This window comes from Aspergillus chevalieri, chromosome 7, assembly GCF_016861735.1.
Source record: "Aspergillus chevalieri M1 DNA, chromosome 7, nearly complete sequence".
NCBI classification, from domain to species: Eukaryota; Fungi; Ascomycota; class Eurotiomycetes; order Eurotiales; family Aspergillaceae; genus Aspergillus; species Aspergillus chevalieri.
Window position 1 is genome coordinate 2,411,959 of NC_057368.1, and position 14,837 is coordinate 2,426,795.

Consider the following 14,837-nt stretch of genomic DNA (forward strand, 5'->3'; position numbering starts at 1 on the left):
TCCTATCCCGACCGTCCGATTCCTCGTGTTCCTACCAAAGTCGAAGCCGAAGTCGAAAAAGGAGGATTCAACCACAATGCATCGCACCTATTCTATGCGCCAATCGCGCGCCCCCACGGCGTCCCAAGTCGAGAACCCTCCCCCTCCACTGTCCACCACAAAGACCAACAGATGGCTCGGGAAAGGTGGCTTGGGTAGGTATCAATCCACCTCTTGGGACTGAGACCAGACCAAACTGACAGTGATGAACGAGCAGGCCATGCCTTCCGTAAGAACACCGCCGGTGCTTTTGGTCCCGACCTGGCCCGGAAACTCTCGCAATTGGTCAAGATGGAGAAGAACGTCATGCGCAGTATGGAGTTGGTCGCAAGAGAGCGGATGGAGACTGCCGTATGTACTGTCTATCAAGGATTAGGGATGATATGCTGACGATAACAGCAACAACTTTCCATCTGGGGTGAGGCCTGCGATGAAGATGTCTCGGATGTTACCGATAAGCTGGGTGTTTTGCTCTACGAGATTGGTGAGCTAGAGGACTTGTTTGTCGACCGGTACGACCAGTACCGTGTCACCATCAAGAGCATTCGTAACATCGAAGCCTCTGTCCAGCCTAGCCGCGACCGTAGGTTTCCCCTTCCCTGAATCCAGGACGCTGCGTACTGACCGGTCACAGGCAAGCAGAAGATCACCGACGAGATCGCCAAGCTCAAGTATAAGGACCCCAACTCGCCTCGCATCGTCGTTCTCGAGCAGGAATTGGTCCGTGCTGAGGCCGAGTCCCTCGTCGCCGAGGCTCAGCTGTCCAACATCACCCGTGAGAAGCTCAAGGCCGCCTTCCAGTACCAGTTCGACGCTCTCCGTGAGCACTGTGAGAAGGTTGCTGTCATTGCCGGCTACGGTAAGCACCTTCTAGACCTTGTTGACGACACCCCTGTCACCCCCGGCGAAACCCGTCAAGCCTACGATGGATACGACGCCAGCAAGGCCATCATCCAGGACTGCGAAGATGCCCTGACCAACTGGGTGTCCTCGAAGGCCGTTGTCAAGTCGAACCTGTCTACCCGTTCCCGCACTCTCTCCCAGCGTCAACGCGAGAACGCTTCCCGGACTCGTGAGCCAGTCGACCTATCCTCTCAAGACCAGCCCTTGAAGGACCGCGACTCGTGGGTCCCTGCTGACCAACACCCCGGCTACCAGCCCGAAGACGATGGTGAGGAGGCCGCCAGCACCGTTGATGGAGAGACACCCCGGGGACGAGAAGAAGAGAGAGCACCAGTGGTCTCTGTCGTCTAGACATGCCTTGAAAAAAAAAAAAAAAACAAGACACTCGAGTCCATCCAACTCGAATAATACCGCCATACACGTTTTGGATTATAATGTCTTTCCCATGTTTGATGTTCTGCTTCGTCACACCCCCAATGAGTTCTGTGTTTCTATTATCTCCTTTTTCTTAATTCTTTATATATTACTACTTAATTACACCCCACGACCGAGACGCTCATCTTGCCCGTGCCCGTGCCTATGCCTATGGCCTCGATGTATCACTATTCTGATGTTCATTCATGATGTCACGACTACGGATTCCAAAAAACGATCTCAAAAGAAAAAAAAGGGGCAGGGTTTGGGCAAGTTTGAGCAGAGCATACGAGGGTTTCTACATTAATAATGTAATACCATTTGTGGATTGAATTGATTAGTGATGCTAGTCTTGTTTCTTTTCAATCGAGTATTACTCATGATAGGTGTTTTGTAGACGATAGCATCAGATACCAGGCACCTGCCTGTACTAGATAAGAGAACCAACATAGCAAGAGCGGCTCTCAAACCACATACTGTCGTTAGAAAATATCAAAGACGCGTTGGGGCTTTCACTCGCGCCGCTGATTTAACACTTGGCCCTGGTGCTGCTAAGCTCGTTAATTCAATATCAACCAGCAACATCTTCCCTGTCAAGTTACCTCTTACATTTGTAGAGTTGAGATGGCTGTATATTCTCAAAGCTACATATTACTTGTTCTGTTTCTGTACATAGTACCTCATCTACATACCGTTTGCGGAGCGGAGTTTGGTGGAATTGTACGCGGGGAACTCCGCCAGCTTGCTCTATGCCCTCTCCATAGACAACAATAGCGCTAACAAAATATACCGATGTAGCACCTATGGCGGAGGAGCCAGTCCCCGAGTCCACCCCCGCCTCGCGGCAGAAGAGCTACAACGCCTGTGTGAAAGCTAAATGAGACTGCGACAAGCGGCATCCGATCTGCTCAAGATACGAGGAGAAAAAGATCCCATGTATCTATGCCAAGCGGTCATACGCCGAAGCTTTCCAGAGGAGAGACTTCGACTTCGATCGAGTTGGACTGACCACTATGTCCTGGGCAGGATTTACTGCGCCGTCGTCGTCAATTAATCTTGTTGGTGATATTCCACCTAACCCGGCCACTTCAGCCAGTCTGGATACCACCTGCCTGCCAACCCTCGATGCATTCATTGACCCGTTCCTAACCTTTGCAGACAGCCAAGGTACATCACTAAGTGACATGCAGCTCATCAGCAGTGCCCACGGGCAGATCGACAACAGGAGAATCAACAGGGACTCGGCAAGTTTTGATTTTGTTCAAATGGCTGATATATGTGTTTGTTACTCCCTCTTAAAGTCAGAAAAGATGACCCTGCTAAAATTCAGACAAGATACAATACGAACCACGGCATGTCTATGACCCAAACACCAAGGCGCATTTCATTGTACAAACCCTGAAAGGCTATCCCAGCATGCATAGGTATCTGTATAAAGGCCAAATGTTTCAATACAGTCCTGTCTCACTGTCTGTGCACTTTATACAGCAGCATGACGAACAGCGTAGAACTTCGGTATTCAGAGTTCTTTGCCAAAGTCTGAACGAGCTGAAGCAGCAACCACAGTTGGCAAACACTCCTCTGGAGAAGCTGGCAAGCGCCCAGGCGCTATTCTTATAGCAGGTAATCTGTCCGTTTGATGGTGATCTTACTCTAAGATCCGATGCCGATCGGGACATGCTGTTATTGCAGGACTGGTTGGATGACTTGTGTAAGATTAGAGAGAACCTTAGGGCGCCAGAGTGGGATCATCCAAGGTCATGGGAGGTGGGTACTTGAACTCCAGTTCTTTTCTCGCATTTCCCTCGGGCTGTGGAATTTTATGTGCAAAAATAATGACAGTAAGCCAATCACCCCCACATTTGACTGAACAGTCTCCCTCATTAACTAACCTGCATGGCAAAGATGTCTTTTTTCTGCTTGGAAATACCTTCACTGCTGGACCTTGTCTCGTCCCTTGTGAGAGGCACCATCATCCTTGACAAATCTCATCCTAAAAACAGGAAAAATATCAATGGATCTAGGTGAGCTGTACAGCGCCAAATGGCAAGCAAAATCATCCACACTAACCAGCCTGTTGTGGTTCGAAGTGGTAGGTCCAGAAAGTACATATCGTGATTATTGGACCTTGGTTGAACGGCTTAGTTGGTCCGTCAGCAACCTGTTATGTTAGGGCTAGGGTGTTAAGGGATAACAGATTTATCGGTAGTCATCACGCACAAGAACATTGTATCGTCTGTTGACGTGCTTGGTGAACTGTCCTTCGATAGTGTAAATTGCTGCTTGATTGTTTCCCATGAGTCTGCAAGGCCTGCAGCTCCTTTGGTATTCACCCCAATAAAAACAAACTGGCTAAACACAGAAGCTATCGTTTCTCGTAAGCGGTAGCTTAAGTCCTCATCCTCCAGGTACGCGTGACCAAGTTCATCAAGCCTAAGGAGTATTGCCGGACATGCGTACGGCAAGGTACTGCAGTATTGACGTTAAGCTCACTGAGAACAGTAGAAGTTGGCCTCTTGGGCAACGAGTATCATAGCTAGTCCAACTTAGGGGCTGATAATGCAATGGTTGGGCGGTTTATCTTTTCGATCCAAGCAGTTGGACTTGAAGTTGGATTCTCTGGCATAAGTCGTTATGACTGTGTTCTCTCCAGTGGTTTTATTCCTTCCACCATCAATTTCATGGCCAGTTTCATTTTCGCTAGTTAGCACTTCAAGTCAAGGACATATTGCGTAGAGGCGCATGCTGTAGAACTGGATAAAGCGTATGATCGATGGTTTGCGGGCGCCATCATTGCTGCCACTCTGACCAGCTTGTCCTGGTTTGAAAGGGTTTCACTTGACTTGACAGCTTTTCATTAATGCCCATCCTTCATAGATGCATGCAGAATTAGTGGCGACGGCAGCCGCAGAACCAGCACGGAGACAAGGCCAGAGCCAAGGAAGACAGCGCGGGAGCATAACCATCCCAGTAAATGAAGGCGCAGACACGGAGCAAGAAAACAGTCGTAGAATCTGCCGCGAAGGCAGGGGCTCATTTGTCGAAACAACGGATCTCCATGTCGATGAAGAAGAGTGTAAATAAGCCGGGTCTCGGCCCTCTCAACAAGGCTCATCAAAGTCGATCAATCTCTTCGTTTCCTTAAATAGGGTTCACAGTTCTTGTATGCATGTGCATGTTTACTGTGCAATTGTATTAAGCCAGAATTAGATTCTATCCATGCCACATGGCCGTTTCCAGTCCAATGCTTCTGTCTGCAGACCAGCAATCATAGAAATCGGGAGCATCTTAGTATCCGCCGTCAGAACTCGGTGATACTTTCCAGTACTCCAGTTTTGAGCTTGTATTCCCAAAGCTGCATGGCAGATTGACCATCAAACACCCAGCAAGCAGCAATGAGTGAGAGGACTCAGGCTTTCATGGAATCTCACTCAGCTCAGTATGGAAGGCAAGAAGGCACTGTCGGTGCGATTCTTGCATACGTCGTAGTTGGTTCCTTAGCCCAAATGACTTGATACTCGGAGAATCCGATAAATCGAAAAAATGAGCCCATAGTCGAAAGGACGCGGGATGGAGACGGAGTCGTGATCATATTGACTAAAACAAGTAAATGAAAAGGACGCCGCGATGGTAGATAGATCCGATTTGATTTTAGCAGACATTCAGTCTAAGTAACATGCCTAAAGAAGATGGGAAGTAGGGAGGTGAAGGTGAAAGAAAGAAACAGCACATGCGAGGAACAGCACCATCCGGAAGACAAGGACAATAGACTATTGTTTCTTTCTTGCATTTACTTGGGCACTCCCATAGACTTGACTAGCCACGCAGAGCACAAGACGTTTGCCGCAAATGACAAGCTGCTGAAAGTAACATTGAAGCCCATGTCGTTCGGGTTACTCCGAAATTGTCTCGGTACTACCAGTACCAGGCGTACACAGTACGAAGTTGTGCAGATTCTTGAAGAGTGGACAACTCATTTCAATCTGATACTGCTAGTATATCCATCAATCCATCAAAAGCAGATAGCAAATTAGAACCAATCAAAATCGAAGCCATCTTTATACACGCAAGACCATAGTAAACAGATCAATCAAGAAAATCAACCAAGGAAACAGGCAATCAATGATAATAACCTCGCACCGTGAGAAGAACAAAATACCCCCGTGCAATGTAGAGACTCAACTCAGCTCTCCGGATTCAAGCAAGCATCAGCAGAACAAAAACACGAAACACAAATCGTGACATCGTTATGTGATCCCATCCCAGATGATCGAATCAAACTGAAAAGAAAAGGGAAAAGGAAGAATAGAGCAGAGAAGGAAACAACACCAGCCGGTACATAAGTAAGAAAAGGAAAACAATACCCCAAACATGCAATGGTAACAGATGTAAGCAGCATATAAAAACCAAAGGGAATAATGAAAAAGATATCCAGATATGGTTTTTGATATTTTTTTTTTTGAGTTTGGGTCGATCAAGCGTCGGTCCCTACGCCCTTCTTTTTTGGCTGAATATGTTTTTGTCCGCTTCCCGTGGCGTTCGAGGTCGACTTTTGATTCTTTTCGGGAGTTTCATTCGATGATGGGGCCGCACGAGAAGAAGTGGCCTCGTGCTTCTCTGTCAGAAGGTTCTTCAACCATCGATTCTCCATCTCCAGTTGGGCGACGCGGGCTTCGAGGGCAGCGTTCCTCTCGGTCGTCTCGCGCACGCTCCGCTCCAGTGTTTGCTCCCGCTGCTTCTTCTTCATGCGGAAGCGGGCGCTGGCGGCTGTGTTGCGCCGCCGTCGGTCTTCTTCGGCAGAATGCCGGGCATGTTCTTCTTGCCCAAGGGCGGATGCGATACGGTCGCTGGGAATGGAAGTGCTGTACTTGGTATTCCCGATCTGGCCGTTTGGTGGTGAGATGGACGAGGATACATCAGAAGGCGTCAAGGCGCCTGGTGCATGGCCCAGATCATCGGTAGTGTAAGGGATTGGTGGATATATCGGATGAGCCGAGTACGAGAGCATTTGGTCTGTAGGGAGAGAATAGTTGATGGATTTGTCGGCTGTTGGATGGTGTAAGTGACGGTTTAGATAAGGTGTGATTAAACAGTGCAGTGAGGTGAGGTGATGAGATGATAATATATCGACAGAAGCAAGCTCTTCAAGGACATCCCCCGGATAGAGGGTGCGGTTGATCAACAGCAGCAGGAGACAGAAGCGCGAATAAGCGATGGATAACACCGGGGTTTCTCGACGGTGTCATTGGGGTACGCTATTGCGTGCTCAACCACCAGTACTCTGCATCGCCCGACGCCTTGCGATATGAGCAAGCGCAGAGGGCGATGAGATCATGGCAGGCAGAAAATTAAACAGGGAAAAAAGTACAGACGATAGAGAGAAACGAGTCAGGAAGTATGCAGTTGAGCTGGTCGGCCTGCTAGAACCCATGAAGCAACTGAAAATGGAAAGACACGTGGGAATGGCACGCAATAGGGGGGATATTAAAACTCAGACGAAGCTTTCCCCAGACAGCAATGGACAAGTCAGACAGACCGAATGGCCTCAGCACAAGCTCTGATGCTGCCATCGATCTCGATGCACTGCACGAAACGAACCATAGCCCAGGGCGATGGCGCAACAAATGCAACTTCTGAAATCATAGAAAAAGAACAAGTATAAAAAAAAAAAAGCACAGACTTACCATAGGGATAACCTCTGAGATCCAAGGAACTGCGCTCGTCCTCGAGCGACTCATAAGAACTGACTGAAAGACCCCCCATGCCTTCCGTTTGGTCGTAATCCATGCTCACGCTGTTATTGAGCGGTGGTGGCGCCAGACCGGTCGAATCGGCGTCAAAGGAATAATGGCGACTCTTAGCCAGGGCAGGGTCGTGACGAGAAAGGAGGAAATTGAAATTTTCCAATCTGTCAAAACTGGGCGCAGATTGACGGGGAAGGTGCTGCTGTTGTTGCTCGTCCGCCATAATGACTGGTGGATGTCGGAGAGATAGAGAAAGAGACAATAGCAGGGGAACTAGGTATGCACTTCGGATGGTGCCTTTCTCGTTTTTCTTTTTTTAATCTCACTCCCCTCAAATCCTTTCTCTGTCCGGTTTTTCGATAGGCGTCGGGGGGAGGAGAAAGGAGAAAAAAGGTAAAAACGACACCAACACAAGAAAAAAAATATCTACCCAAGACGTGCCAAAGCTTCGGATGAGAGGGGCAAAATAAAAATCGGAAAATAATACAAGTACGAATGAAAATAGTTGCAGATGGATGGAAGGTGACTTGTCGCAAAGAATTATATCGGACCTTCACTCACACCACACTTTCACGCCTGGGCTCTTGCGGCACAATTGAACTAACGCGGAATAGAATGGGCCAGCCACGTACGCAATAGGAATCGTAGAGCGTTCGGAGAATAGCAATTAAGAGTAATAAATAGGATTGTATGGACGGAGATGAAACGGACGGCGGATGGAGCGTAGAGAAGGACGCGACGAATGGGAGAGAAGCCGGAATGGGATGACAGAGACCAGAGCGTCCAGGAGAAAGACACGAGAGACGCAGCAGAGCACTGGGAGACTGGGTATAGACAGTGATCGTCTCAAGCCCTCGAGGCTAATTGATGATCTGATGGAATGGAGAAATGTCGTGATCGCGCGCCCTGGTTCGCCAGTCACAAGCCGAGGATGATACACCGCTTTGGTATAGCGTAATTGAGAAGGATTAAGGATTAAGAACCGATAAGGATGATGAGAGATTAAAACAAAATATAAAGTGGAATGGGATGGTCGAGGTCGAGGTGTACGAGTAGTAGAGGAAGAAAGAGAGGAACGATGTTGACCGAGGTGAATCCCGATTGATATACGGCCGTCTCTCCCTAACTACTAACAATGTTCTGCCGTGTCTCCTGAACAGGAAATCAGGTTCAATGCTCTGCTCCACACAACCATTGCGTCTGTTTTGAATAATGTTCTTTTGTTCTTCTGGTTGGCTTTTGAGTCTCCTCTGGTATTACTCCCGATTACCGGTACTAACCGCTCTTCCTGCCGTTCTCATGACGCGGATTTGTAACACCCTGTATTGCTTTTGTTTTTTCTCCCCGCGCTCCACGGCGGGACAAGAAGCATCGAATTGTACAACTCACTGCTCTCGCTAAGGTAGACTAAGGCACAAGTACTTTGTCTTTTCTATGGTACGGTCTAGCACTGACATCATTGAGGTCCCGTTCAACCCCAGTCTCGGACTTAAACCTCGTCCGTGCTGGTCTGCCTGCATGTGGTCGGCCATAACTCGCGTGGCTCCGTATTTACTACTCTTTTACTCTGTACTCCTCACTTTCTCTTGTTTCATTGAGTCTTCCCGGCCACTGCTTATGATTTCCGCTGCATCTTCAACCGTTGTTCCTCTCCTGCGATCTCCCGTCTTCTCCTTTTTCAACACCGTATCCTCCGCAATGCTCCGATACACCTCCGCGAAACTATCATAAACCCCCGCTCCAATTCCGTCCCAGTGTCCCTCGGTGTCAAATGCCTCTCCGATCATTTGCATCTCGTCCACCCACCGATACGCCTTGGGCGCCATCCCAACAACCCCCTTTTTAGCCGTAGATCCAACAGCCGGAGCATACTCGTCCAGATGCTTCAGCAACTCCGGAAGCAACGATTCCCGCTGCGCCGTGGAGAACGACAAGATTGAAAGTGCGGTGAGTCCCTTCGTCAGGGCAGCAAACGAGAGTTTCAATGTCGATGCCGCACCAATCTTGGCAGACACCAACTTCATGTTCAGCACTTCTGCCAGTCTGGGGAATGAGGCGGGAAGCTCCACGTCACCCGAGATTATCAGACTGGGTTTCGTCCAGTGTGCTTTTGGCGAGTCATTGGATGGCGGGGGTCCGATGATTCCTCCATCGAGGTAGTGACATAACGCGGATTGATTCCCCGCAAACAGAGAACCCACTTCGGCTGATAGGCGAGCTGAGATGGCGTTCAGGTCGAGATAGTAGGGTTGACGTCGTGTGAGCAGTCCATCGGTGTCTTCAATGCTTTGTCGTTTCGTACTCGTGCTGGGGAGCTGGCTTGCAGTTGCAACTCGACGAGCCGTAGTAAGCGCATCTCTGGGAGGTACGATGGATAAGATATAGTCCGAGGATACCACCAGTTCCTCATCAGATTGTAAAGATTCGATCGACGCTGCCCGGATTCGGGCTAGAGTATGCTCACTAGGCTATGTTAAATGCAACGTCGCGAGCAATGGGGTTGACAGTATACAAGTACCTTCTACCCTCACCTACGGTGAGAACACGATATCCATGGGCTTTCAAAAGCTTCGCGATACCAAGCCCCATTTCTCCAATGGAGAGAATCCCCACCGACACGGAGCGCATGGTGGCAATCTTTACCCGTACTGTTTGACTCGAACCGTTTGAGCAGTGCTCGATTATAAAACGGGGATGTATTGGATTGCGGGGTTAATGGCGATTTGTCAGCCAGCAGTATAAGTTAGTTAGTTATACATCATTATCCTTGTTGGAGATCTGGCATGCATTGGAGCTTTTTAGTTTTTATGATCCTTGCTCTGTGTTCCGTACTCGGAGCACATGATGGTGATTCCAATTGGTGAACGTCGGTAAGAATGATTCGGTCCGGTCTTCAAAGTTATTGGTCTCTTGATGATAAGTTCTTGGTTTCCATCAGTATGCTTTTCGGCTTTTTGCGAAATTAGTGGCCCTTGCGTATCATAGAACCTAGCATCGCAAAAATACTCTCTGAATGAACACCTCGATATATATTCGGGAAATGGACTTGTTTGTCATCGATGCTACTTGGGAACCACCAATGAATCTTATAACGGTGAAACATTGCCTGCTCATGAATGTTTCTACAGGCAATGCAGATTTTCTGCTTATTGCCAAACTCCATCTGATACGCCTCAGGAATCTCGGGGCAACCGAGTCTCTGTACGAGTCGTTCTTAGTTAATAATATAGATAGGGGCTCTCCAGTGATCTGGGATAATCTCTGAGATACCATCATTGATCATTCATTGACTACTTCACAATATAGAAAAGACAGTTCGCTGGTCTAGTGTATGCAACGAGGAGCAGATATTACGGCCTGACATATCAGGCATCACTGGGATATCCCCGCCAAGAAAATATCTCGCTCGCACGCAGGAGATCAGTTCATCAATTCACACCAATCCTCCCATTTCAATCGAACAATTAAAAACAATCCAACTGCGAGATTCCTTGCTTCTTTGAAAGCAGGACAATGGCTGCTTCACTACTCCGTACTTAAATTCGTCAATCGCCGCTGCGCAGACCCGGAATTTTCGTACGGAGTTAGGAGGATGACTGGCGTTGAATATGAATAGTGGACACCATGCTGACATGATATCTGGTAGGGTTGTTTAAGGGTCTCAATCGATCGTTTTGATCTTTCTTCGACTGACGAACATCAGGTGAACCTCTAGCATTCCGGACGTCGATGTGCCCGAGTCAGGAGCAAGTACATGGTAGTACTTTTGTATGCCTCAAGCAGAGAACCAGATCTGCTACAGAGTACAGAGTACAGACTATAAGACTGGCAGGAATCATCCAGACAGGGTATATATTCTGCACAAACTACGCCTATCGGATTGGCCCGACACCGGCTCCGTTCCAAGTATTCTAAACGCCTCCGATTGACCAAACGCTAGGAATTTCCTTTCTTTTCCTTCTGACGATCCGCCACTGAGAAAAAAAAAAATCTCCTGGCCATCGGATGTTCCTCGTCAAGTCCAGATCTGGAGAATTTCCAGGGACCGATACGGAGACCCGGAGATGTTGGGGCCGACGTTCCGAATACAGGATTACTAATGTCCTTGAATGATGGCTGTCAATGACGGCTCCGCTGTCCATCCAATTCTATTCTCCATTCTCGATTTGCCATCTCACTTTTACGTTGTTCTGGACTACAATCATACCCCATACAGGTGGGAACGCTACTGCCATAGGTTGTTGAGCTATCTAGATTGCGACACTGCTGAAATTGCAAGATATCAGATAGTCAGCTTTGATCTGGGGAAATACTTCGGTTGCTCGGCTTATCTCACTTTTTCACTGCTATTATTTGCCATTTCACTTGTCTTTCTTTTTAGATCCAGTAATCCAATCTGCCAAACCACCGCAAATCGGTATGACCCGCCTGCCCATGACCGCAGAATAGCAACTGCTTGGTTGAGAAACCATGCAAAACCCAACCCCCGGACTTGGGACCGCTCAGGATAGGCGCTTTGTGCCAAAGAGCGCAGCACCAAATATCAAGGGCCATGGGCCTCTTCCCCGAAGGCGCAATGCATTGGTAAGAGCCTGGTCCCTTTGACATGATAGAGGATATAATAGTAAATTAAATCTTTCTTCCTTTCATATAGACGTGCGACATGTGCCACAAGAAGAAGACAAAATGCGAACTCGAAGGATCCAATACTACCTGTGTACAATGTATGCGCCGTAACACGAGATGCAACTATACCACAAGAAGAGAGAAACGAGAGAATCTCAAGAGGTACCGCCACCGCAGTCTACCAGTGGCAAGCAATAACGCTAAGCGAAACCAGATCGCAATACGTAAAGGAACTGGAAGAACGCGTGAGAAGGACCGAGTCTTTGCTCAAGGCAGCTGGTCTTCTTGATGAGGAGAGTGCCCGGAACGAACTCGTTGACGGCGAGGCAGACCAGCCGGACAGCGAAAGCGAGCATGATAATGGCCGAAACGAGGATATCTCTGAAACGGCAGATTGGGGTGTCATATCGGATAATCAACCACGACATCATGCGTTGACGGGCCAAAAGTTAGGCTCTACGACTGGCAACCTTGATCGAAGCTCGTGCCCTCCACTCGGACCCAAGCGTTCGTCTACCCATCATGAGCGCAGGCATTCAGCTACTGGTTGTAGTGACCTCCAGCATGTTCCGGTTCTCAGGGCAGATGATAGAGAGGAGTCTCGATACTATGGTTTGTGCAGGACCTACCATATCTTACGATGCTGCCGGGCACTGACTGGCCATAGGACGATCTTCCTTCATGTCCATTCTATCGCGACAAGGGATAGAATGGATCAAAGAAAAGACCGGCGACGTCAAATTCCTCAACTGTTTGACCACCGATTCGAATAAAGATAGCCCTTGGGATTACTGGCGGCCAGATGTGTTCCACGATCTGTTTGCTTCGCAAGTCTTCAAACCGCTCCCGTCAAGAGCAGAAGTGTTCTCGTTAATGAAGGACTACTTTCGTACCTTGAACCGACTATTCCCTCTCTACCATGAGGAATCGTTCATGCGCCTGGTGGAATGGCAATATACGCAACAAACGTGCGATGATGCCGCCCGCTGGGCCAATATAAACATAATTCTCTCCTTGGCTTATGAATACCGATTCTCGAACAGCCTGAAACCAGAAAAGGATAAAGAGAAAGCTTGGATGTACTTCAAGAACGCCATGTCGGTCTTTGTTGAGTTGACTCTTCGACGAACTGATCTGTTGAGTATACAGGCGCTGTTGGGCATGGCGCTTTTCCTTCGAGGCAACTCGGGTACTCAGTCGGCATTACCAATTATCACGGCAGCTATGAGGTCGTGTCATCGGATGGGACTTCATAGGGATCTCCCGAGACCCCACTTCTCGCCTGTTGAGCAGGAGCAAAGGAAGAGGGTTTTCTGGATTGCGTATATCCTTGACCAAAGGTAGCCCTTCTTTCCCACTTCATTTGTCATTCCTCGTGCTAACTCTAGTAGTACATGTGTTCGGTCCGGAAGCGCACCAACCCAACACGTCGACGACTTCGACGTAGACCTTCCCTCCGAAGAAGACGACGACCACCTAGTAGATAACTTCCAATCCTTCTTCCGCCAACTCTGCCGCCTAACCGTCATAAAAGGCCGCATCTGCTGCAAACTCAACTGCACCAAAGCCCTAGACAACCGCTCCGTCGGCGAGATCTTCCAAATCATCAATGAACTGAACGCAGAGCTAGAAGAGTGGAAGAAAAACGGCATCTTCGACCTCCAGTTGAAGATGAAGCCAGCAGGAGAAGATTTTCTGTTTGGGTTTGCGACGGCTGGTCTTCGACTTGTTTATTACAATTCGTTAATTATGGTTCATCGCATTCCGTTGATTGTCCATTTTATCCACGCTCGACACATCCCCCCGGAAAGGCAAAAAGCCTCTGATCTACGGCTCATTGCGAACAATTCCGCCGCATCCGCAACCATCTGCCTCCAAGCCGCCCGGGACACCCTAAAGCTCGTGAACAGCCTACCATGGGGCGACATTGCCTGGATATGGTCCCTACTTTACTACGTCTTCCTCGCCGTGATAACCATCTTCGCACACGTAATGGAGGACAGCCGCCACCCCAAAGCCAAAGAAGACGTGAACCTCCTGAACATCGCCTCCACGTTCCTGGGAACGCTAATTCCCGCCGACGGCTCGTGTAAATACGCACGGTTCATGGCGCAGATGAGTGCGAATTTCGAGCGTATTGCACGGGCAAGTATTGAGAGGTATGAAAGGGCGGGGGAGAGTTTCGAATATCGCAATTCTGTGTCTGCAACGCAGTCGCCGCTGCCGGGTTCGGGGCCAGATCATGGGCATAATAAGACGACCTCGTCGTCGTGTACGCAGGGTCTGCAGTGTCAGGATTCGGGCTATGTTACGTCTCCGGCGTCGAATGTGAATATGGAGATGAATATCGCACGGGTTGAGAATTTGCCGCATAGCCTTGCTGCGAATGGTCTTGCTGGCCCCGAAGCTCATAATAACGACTACCACCAACCGTGTCAAGCAATGGCAGACCATATGAGTCCCAATTACACCACTACAACAAACACCCAATTCTACATAAACCCCACCAACAACCTCTTCCCTACAAACCTCACCCCAACACCAACGCAAACACTATCAACCGATCACCTATATCCCTTCTCGAACCCGAACTCCGATCCTAACCCCTGCACCGCCACACCCACACCCACCGACAACTGCACAGCAACAGGAGCAGGACCCTGCTTCGTCCCTCCACCCCCAAATCTATGGCAGATACCACTTACGGCGGATTGGGAGTTCAATCAGTTCCTGAACGGTATGCCGCCAGGTATACTCCCCGGCCCTGGCACCGGCACTGGTACAACCACCAATGCAAATGCAGGTTATCCATTCGACCTCTCAACACCAGGATTGGGAATAAACCCTGGCCCCGGGCCCGGCCCCGCGACAGTCCCACAAACACCCACTACACCCACTACTAGCGCCATAGATAGCGGAAACATCATGGGCTATGACTACGGGACTCAAGCTCAAGCTCAAGCCCAAGCTCAGATGCAGAATTTGAACCAGGGTCAGCAGCAGCATCAGCTGTATCAGCAGTTTATGGATGCGCAGAACGCCGGCGCAGGTTATTGATAATGTGGTTTGGTTTGGGGGGTTTGCTGGTTTTTAACTTCCCCTCGGATAGGG

The 14,837-nt window shown here is 49.0% G+C and overlaps 4 protein-coding genes across 4 annotated transcripts; 2 read left to right on the plus strand and 2 right to left on the minus strand.

Moving 5' to 3' along the window:
• Positions 1 to 76: 76 nt before the first annotated feature.
• On the plus strand, positions 77 to 1,293 carry PIL1 (Eisosome component PIL1/LSP1 family protein; the record flags this gene model as incomplete). The annotated part of the gene is made up of 4 exons (XM_043283188.1): positions 77 to 194; positions 257 to 390; positions 439 to 622; positions 674 to 1,293. The coding sequence occupies 4 exons, from the start codon at positions 77 to 79 to the stop codon at positions 1,291 to 1,293; spliced, it is 1,056 nt and encodes a 351-aa protein (XP_043140492.1).
• Positions 1,294 to 5,830: 4,537 nt separating this feature from the next.
• Positions 5,831 to 7,323, minus strand: ACHE_70814A (bZIP transcription factor; the record flags this gene model as incomplete). Its single annotated transcript, XM_043283189.1, has 2 exons — positions 5,831 to 6,402; positions 7,041 to 7,323. The coding sequence occupies 2 exons, from the start codon at positions 7,321 to 7,323 to the stop codon at positions 5,831 to 5,833; spliced, it is 855 nt and encodes a 284-aa protein (XP_043140493.1).
• A 1,339-nt stretch (positions 7,324 to 8,662) lies between these two features.
• On the minus strand, positions 8,663 to 9,728 carry ACHE_70815A (uncharacterized protein; the record flags this gene model as incomplete). The annotated part of the gene is made up of 2 exons (XM_043283190.1): positions 8,663 to 9,563; positions 9,619 to 9,728. 2 exons carry the CDS (start codon positions 9,726 to 9,728, stop codon positions 8,663 to 8,665), a joined length of 1,011 nt encoding a protein of 336 aa, XP_043140494.1.
• Positions 9,729 to 11,570: 1,842 nt separating this feature from the next.
• Positions 11,571 to 14,783, plus strand: ACHE_70816S (transcription factor domain-containing protein; the record flags this gene model as incomplete). Its single annotated transcript, XM_043283191.1, has 5 exons — positions 11,571 to 11,684; positions 11,755 to 11,888; positions 11,941 to 12,338; positions 12,394 to 13,066; positions 13,118 to 14,783. The coding sequence occupies 5 exons, from the start codon at positions 11,571 to 11,573 to the stop codon at positions 14,781 to 14,783; spliced, it is 2,985 nt and encodes a 994-aa protein (XP_043140495.1).
• Between the last annotated feature and the right edge of the window lie 54 nt (positions 14,784 to 14,837).